This window comes from Helicoverpa armigera, chromosome 7 (assembly GCF_030705265.1).
Source record: "Helicoverpa armigera isolate CAAS_96S chromosome 7, ASM3070526v1, whole genome shotgun sequence".
In the NCBI taxonomy this organism is placed as follows: domain Eukaryota; kingdom Metazoa; phylum Arthropoda; class Insecta; order Lepidoptera; family Noctuidae; genus Helicoverpa; species Helicoverpa armigera.
In genome coordinates this window covers 8,575,988-8,584,403 of record NC_087126.1, presented here as the reverse complement: position 1 = coordinate 8,584,403, position 8,416 = coordinate 8,575,988, and the positions used below count along the sequence as shown (strand labels likewise).

General features: G+C 36.0%; 1 protein-coding gene across 1 annotated transcript in view; it reads left to right on the top strand.

Moving 5' to 3' along the window:
- Window positions 1–1,678: 1,678 nt before the first annotated feature.
- LOC110373143 (uncharacterized) overlaps window positions 1,679–8,416 on the top strand; it is a 68,870-nt gene continuing 62,132 nt past the window's right edge. Inside the window, exon 1 of the mRNA XM_021330327.3 lies at window positions 1,679–1,935. Coding sequence (XP_021186002.3) covers window positions 1,839–1,935 — 97 coding nt within the window. The 5' untranslated portion in view covers window positions 1,679–1,838. The remainder of the gene's footprint in view (window positions 1,936–8,416) is intronic.

Here is an 8,416-nt window from a genome sequence, read left to right as displayed (position 1 = left end):
CTGTTTGCAACGACAGTAGTTACAGAGTTGTTATTACTAGTGTTATTATAGTTTTAACAAGGCTGATGAAGTTGTAATTTATTGCACATCTAGACAAGTTGTTAAGTGTTCATTTGTGACTAGGTATGAACCTAATTGGACACATAAAGGTATTATTTATGTAAGGCTAGCGGCTTGTTTGATTTGGATTACATTGTTGGCTGCCTGCGTTGCTAGTTCTAGACATCTAATAGGAATTAAAAAAAAACTAAATTAACGATACTTTTATTTTATGATATGTAATAGATACAGTGTTCGTTACAGAGTTTCAAATACACCCTGTCAGGGTGCAGCAAATTACTTGAAAACTAAACATTGCAACAATGTGTTCGATTAGAAGCATCAAAAAAATAAATGCTCAAATATTTGAATCAGGACTATAATCAGCACAAAAAGAACTTGACTTTAAAGCATTTACTAATCTGCAAACCGCATGATTGCACGATGCGCGTCACAAAATTTTATGAACCGTAACCACACACTGACGCCACTGGTGTCACTATCCTTGTGAGGTCAAGAACACACTCGGTATTCGCACCTTTTCAAAACAAACCCATAAGTTTTCAATCTACAGCCTTGACCTTATGGACCTTGAAAAAAAAAGGAACAAACTTCGCAAATTCATAACAGATCGTAAAACGACGTCCTTCTGTGATTATCTTTATGACGTTCAAAAGTTTGGCTTAAATTGATATTGCAGTACAATAAATTTTAAAACGAATAAAAAATAAGCCGTTTTGAATGTATTGTAGAGAATAATGTAAAAATGTTGAGTCAATGCAGAATTATGGGAACATTGCACTTGTGCATCATAAAATCGTAAATAAATTATTTTTGTCAGCGATTTACGGGGTATAAAACAATAACATGCTATTTATGGTCACTTAATGAATCATCAACCATTAGGAGTAAATGCACTTTTTTTCCGAGTAGGTGTATCATATGTGTTTTTACAACCATTTATACCTAACTACTTAACAACTAATAAAACCCAATTTGAATGACATACCTATACCTAAAGTACCTAAAACATAAGGGACCTATGATTCAGAAAATTTTGCCGAAATATACCTATCGTGCTTACAAAGAACATTATGAGGAAACGCCAGCAATATCAGAAAATCTATAATTGCTTTATTATGATTGCGTTGACAATGCTATCACTAGAAATAGAAAAATGCAATCCAATACGCAACGACAATGTTCGTGCGTATATGACAAATAATAGACAGAATTGCAACTTCGTAAACATAGCGTTTTGAAGGAACCCAAACCTACTGCCTTTCTATCTTTATACGTTACGAGAAATTACAGATGCTATGCCATCTCTCTTTCCTAATGACTCCATGGTTAGCACTGATAGTCCATTATTAAGCTGACGGGCAAAACAATTGATAACAACAGTACCTATAATTGTGTAGTTATACCAAAGATGGAAAAACCATCTTCACTATAGTCAAGTGTCCTAAGATGACACCAAAAGATCGCATGATTCACAGATGCGAGTCAAAGGAATCAATGCTTCAATTCTCCTTCAACGCGTCCAAAAGCGAACCTTCTGCGCGTTCCTACATAGCGGTACGTCAGCGATGCGGGTGCACCAGACATTGCTCTCGCGCATAAAGCAGATAGAAAGTACCGCACCGAGGTTTAGTCGTCCACGGTGCACGGAGAGGGAAACACGTCAACTCCGACGCAAATGTTACCGAACACACGCGGGAAATAGTTGCGTCTGTTTCGTGAATTAATTTTTAAAATATTTTTTGGATTTTTCTTTGTATTCGTGCAGAACTGTTAATATGGGTGTCAGTGCGTGGATTTGCGTCACGTTTCTTCTGATTTCTGCTGCAACGGCTGTGCCTACTGGAGACCACAGGAAGGCCCCTCTAAATATTGGTCAGTTTTTATTAATTATATTTCAATTTAATAATGGGTGTTTTAAAATACTCTTTTGTCATATTTTTACATAAATAGAACACACTTTTGCAAGCTGAAAAACATGACTTCCTTTACCTGAATATCTAAGGCTCATTAATCGCAATAACAACAAAGCATTGTTTAAGCAAACTGTTTCACTAAGATATAACAAAACAATTAAAATAAAACGTAATCTTTCCATTCAAAACATCGAGAAAATAAAGGAAATATTACAAATGATTTCGTTGCAAATGGAAAAAAAGTTACGCAAGGTACAAGAGTTGGTCGAAAACTAAATTGCCAAATAGATAAAGAACTTTTACGGCTAATTTCACAGCAGATAAAGTCGTTTGCACGCTTTGAGTGACAATGACCTACTGAAAGCCTAGCGACTGCTCCATCAATCACTGACTTAGACGGAAACAAAAACACACCGCTATAATTAGAAATCTAGGATTAACATTAACGGTAAATCTGACAAACGTTGAGTAGCCAAAATTGCTACTGATTTTGAAATTGATTAATTTATTGCATTATGCATATCTTGCAAGTCACGTGCATAATAAAATCAGGAAGAAATATTAACGATTGATTTATTCAGAAAAACTCCTAACGCTAAGCTCTAAAATAAAATCTAAGAACAAATTTTTAAGGGGAAGGAAATTAAATAAATATTAGCCAAAAGATTGTTTTTTAAGTTTTACGAATAAATAGAAAATGCTTTGGGGTTTCTACTAATCAATACGAAAAGGTTTACCTAAACTTAATTAACAGAGCGACCGCAGCAATTTAAAGCAAATTATTAATTTATACACGACCAATAGCAGTAACATGTGCGTGCAAGCAATAATTGCTCGAATTTAGGTGCATAGCTTCATAATTTGCTAATTCGCAACAAATCATCATCTTTGCTAATACCAACGACGGCTTGACCCAGATGTCAACGACAAACAATTTTATATTTGATAACACCGTGAAAATCGACGTTATGAATCTCCAAACAAAAATAATCGTAAATATCGATACCTAAGCTTCATTTTTCTCTGATCTCTTGTTTGTATGTCCCAATTCTCCGGATGTAATGATTTGTATTGCATTGTTTATAATAACCGACTTTTTGCTGTGCTTTTGTTCACTGTTATTGTCCCATATAGAATTGAACATAATAAAAGTTAAAAATGACCTTAGCACAAAAGCCGGTTCACGAAGTCTATTCCTAATTGGGATGGAAGTCATTATTCTATTCACCAGTAGCATCGCCGCATAATTGTTTAAAAATCAACAACAGACACAAATGCTTGTGAATTGTTTGGATTATCTACCAAGGTTTCCCTTCTTCATTCCTAATATTGCTTAATTGCTTCAACCTCCAGTGTAGGACGAGCAACAATAGAAACTTTGCAAGGCTCTTCAACGCTTAATGTTTAAGCTGGATAATTTTTCGGCACCATTGTTAGTTCAGGTGCGGGCGTCGGAACCGTTCACTTCCGAGGCGTTTGCTTTCTTGTGCAATCCACGTGAGATACTTCACGGGTCAACCTCTCTTGTTTTTGTTGGTTTAGTTAATGTCTTCACTCATTACCATTTCTATAGTGTCGTAACTCTGTAACTAGGCTACGAACGTTCGCATGACTTACATTGTCCACGCTCAGTTCTGTTTTTGTTTGCAATCAACGCTGGAATTGGCGTTGAATTGTCATTCTGGTTCGTATCAACAGGTGGTTTTATCATTTTATGCTCAATGTTATTAGCCTAATCTCGTCGGGTGGCTCAACGAGAATCTCTTGAAAAGGTGTTGCTCGGATCATTGATTGGTACTTCAGATTTGGAAGTTATTCCCTACCTGAGCGTTGGCGTGCATCCTCCTTCGGTTCAATACCCTCGGCTCGTCGGTCCTGACACTCCAATATTGACATTTACGGCTTTATGCCAACCTTTAAAGTATTTGGTTAACCATGTGCTACGTATGAGAGGAAAAAAGTGGTCGGCTGGCGCCACAATTTAATAAGTATTTATTGGATGACCCTCAGAAATTCCGAATTTCGCAATTTGACCAGAATTTGAATGCACATTGTTTTATTTTAGGTTTATGATACCAGTTTTTGTTGGTAGTCAATGCTCCCTGCATTCCTCGCGAGGATATTTATGTTCAAATGTGCTCTTGCTTGTCTTTCGTCTTCATTATGGCAGGTAGATACCATGACTTATGTTGCCCCTTTCAAATTTAATTCAATTAAATGTTATAAATTTAAAGATCGATTCCAATTCAAATACATATACTTTATTGTTAGTGTTGCCTTAAGATATGTTTAAAATCTCGAGACTCGCCCTTCGCAATGTTAAGTAAAGAACATGTAAAGTAAAAACTATTTTCCCACACTATACTTAACAGGTGCTTTGTTTATGATGCAAAGGAAACATCGATAACAGTAGATATGAAATAAAGCACGTTCGTCACGCTCGATGGTTAATCGATAAACATCAAAATGTTTTTAATTAATTAACGCAACAACGCTGCAATATTTATTACTAATAACTGTTATTGTCGTAAATCCTATTATCTTCGAAACAGTGTAATCGCCGGTTGACTCATATATCGAGTGGACGAAATATAATAATCATTCGTTGCATTATTATTATGTCACTTAATGTTATAATAATTGTGTAATGATCTTAATCGATACCTCCCAATAATATATCGATTAAATAACACTATAAGGAAGGTTTGTTTTGCGCAAACATCGATATCGACATTATTACAAATGCATTAGCAACAACTATTATAATAAAAAAACTAGCCGTTTTCCCCACGTCCCGTGGTTGGGTTTTAATCACGTCCCGTGGGAACTGCTGTATGTACCGGGATAAAATATAGTCAGTGTTACTCGGGAAGATTGTAGCTTTCTAACAGTGAAAGACTTTTTCTAATCGGTTCAGCAGTTTGGGAGCTCAAAGAAATAAACCAAAAAAAATGATTTTATAGATAAATAAACATACTTAGACCAGACGGCTATATTTCTTACGTCACATCGTCTACAGTTTCATATTTTCAAGTTAATTGAAAAATTCAGTTTCGGGTTTCCGAGATTAAATTAATTTCACGATTTAACGATTGATCTTAGGCGGTTCTAATGGAAAGTGGCGTAAGCTAGGCGGGTGCAACGTCTTATTCTTAAGTACACGAAACTGATAGGATTAAGAAACAAGAGTTTAAAAATGACATCAAACTTGTTAGACATGCCTGTTACTTTGAAATTAATTGTTTTAGGATAGGTTTTGGTGCTTTTACTTGAAGACAATTTTGTTAAAACTGCCATATCAAAACAAAAGCAATGTGAATTTGAGAAATGGTTCAATCGTGGTTGCGTTTTCAGATTAATTGAATTATTTCATAATCTCAACTTTTTGCGATTCATTTAATCGGAGGCACAGCTCCTTGTAATTAAAAACTGTTTATTTTTAACCCCCGACGCAAAAACGACGGGGTGTTATAAGTTTGACGTGTCTGTGTGTGTGTGTGTGTGTGTGTGTGTGTGTGTGTGTGTGTATGTGGCATCGTAGCTCCCAAACGGATGATCCGATTGTAATGCGGTTTTTTTTGTTTAAAAGGTATGCCAGTCGGGAGTGTTCTTAGCTATGTTTGGTGGAAATCGGTTCAGGTCTTCAAGGTCATCAGCTCGTTTGCTAGATGTGATAGGAATGTTACACGCTCAGTTTACTTGCAAGTATATGTGGGATCTGAAATTTGAAACACTAATGTCTTTTGGAACCACTGAGCTGGTCTGCTGTTAGGGCACGAAGGTAGGAGACGTAACCCTGAACTGCCTTTTAGTAAACCCATCGAGTTTGGGCTCGTTGAATTTGTCTTGACGAGTTCTCTTCATGTTTCTGATTGACGAGAACCTGATACTGGAAATGGGATGTGGCGGATGAAACCCCGGAATACCGGAATGAAACGGATAAACCGATTTATATTTTTGCTGAAAATCTAGAATGTCCGAAGGTCTTTATTGTTTCCCAATCGAGCCAGTTTGTCATGAGGATTATTAAACAGCTTCCTTTAGCCGAGATCGCATATAGCGACCCCATCTTAAGATAAAATAAATTAAATTAAAGAAGGAAAAATTAAGGAGCTCCTTTAAAAAGCATGAAATAAAATTAAATTATAAATTTAAAAAAACCCCCGACCCAAAAAAAGTAAACCCTATAAAAAGCAAAAAATAACATTTAACACTACGTAAACTAAATTTTGACGTGTCGGGGGACCGCTTTTTACCTTCATAAATACTTACATAAATCAAATGATACCTACCTAATTACAACATTCGTTTAAAAACAAAAAACACGTAATTAAAGTAATGAATTAGAGCGGTCCCCCGACACGACAAAATTTAGTTTACGTAGTGTTAAATGTTATTTTTTGCTTTTTATAGGGTTTACTTTTTTTGGGTCGGGGGTTTTTTTAAATTTATAATTTATGAACACACTATTAGTGTCTATTAGTGGCGTAATCATGCCGAACTTCCGTCGCGTATCCTCGGCATAGTGTGTTTAGACACTTAGGCTTATTCTACCATCACTCAACGTACTTACTTTTGATTTTATTGTGCACTTTGAAGGGATCAATCCATCAATGTCGCCTTACCGGCGCAAGCGCAGGTCAATGCTTCCAAACAACACGGCCCAAGGTAAAGTGAAAGTAAGTCGAAAGTGCCACTGTTCCAATGCTTTTATTGACAATCGTCTATTTTCAAGGAAAAGTGAAAATTTCATTCATAACAAAACTTACGTCATTGGTTCTTCGCATAGGTACCTAATACAATATTATTTCAATTCAAACAACCTGCTTAGGCACGCTAACTCTAAAGTATTATTTATATATGCTAAAGAATGTATTTAATAAATAAGTATGAATTAAATTGTAATAAGAATCCGAGGCGAATTTTAATCAAAGCCTAACAGTCACGGTACATATTTGTGTGTTGTATAATGTTGTTGCTATATCGCTTGCTTCAAACCTTTTGTTCGTTATTATGAAAGAAATAATTACAACTGAAGTACAAAATTAAGTTTATGGGAACTGTGAATTTGTATGCAAGTAGGTACCTAATGGCGCTTACATTGACGTAACTGAAGATGGGCAAACCATCAATTTTCGCGCGTATCCATCTGGAAGTGGAGCGATTGACCAATTCGCGCTTATAAGCTTTCCGAGAGTTTCTTCATCATCAAGAATGTTTGTTGATGTTCGAGAGTAATGCTAGATTTGCTAGTTTGAAATTGAGGTGAATGTACTTAAACGTCACTCATTCAATTAATTGGCTTTTGCAAATGAGAATTTATATACTCTGGAGCCAGACAAACACATGAAATATAACATAGAGTAGGTAACCTAAAGACGTCAGAAGTTTAATTTGTATAATGCGGTAACCGAATCTGGGACACTAAAATTGCAAACGCTGACACTGCACACACTGTATCATCAAAGAAAATTAACAGTATTATGCACAACATGGTAATCGAGTAGAATACTCTAATAAATTCCTAGAACAGTTAAATTACAAACAGCAAATACTACAGTAATTTCGCTTCGGTGAAATCTAAATGGGGCACCACTTCATCTTTCCGACTCAAAGGTCGCGCAGGTGGAATCATGTCAAAACAAACAGGAACGCTGTCGAAGCAACAGTTGCATCACAGAGCAATGCAATTGTGTGTCGCAGTCTTTGCGAATTTAGAGACGTTACTCAAATGTCTAACGACAATGTGCTTAAATTAGACGAAGTATAAGTCGAATAATGGTTCAAAAATGTTATCTACTTAAACCTGATTTTAATTTTAACACCAAATAAGAACACATTAGAAAACCTTAAAAAAAGACCAATACCCTAAAATAAGTCTGACACCAGTCCAACCAAGGAGTATCGAGTTGCCCGGGTAACTGGGTTGAGGAGGTCAGATAGGCAGTCGCTTCTTGTAAAGCACTGGTACTCAGCTGAATCCGGTTAGACTGGAAGCCGACCCCAACATAGTTAGGAAAAGGCTCGGGAGATGATGAAGATGATGATGGACACTATAGTAAAACTTTGACTAAAATAGTAGGGTTCAAACAAATGCACAAATGTCACCTTGCCATTACCCAACCTATTATTTTCAAATGTAGAACACAGTAACTGAGAGTCATCCGACACAATAGATGCGATGCATCCGATAAATGCGTATACACGATTTTGATGGCTGCAGACGTTATTGCAAAATGCTGCAACGATCCTAACAATATGATGCTGATAGAAAATAACCTTCAGCCTGATATATGATCGGAAATTTTAATTGTCTGAGCTATTGCGGTTAATAAAGGAAACAGTTTTGAAAGCCTAACTAAATTATGATGATGAGGTGGATATAACGATTTGATAGGCTTCAAAGCGCTGCATATCTTTATTTTAACATGAAATGAAAT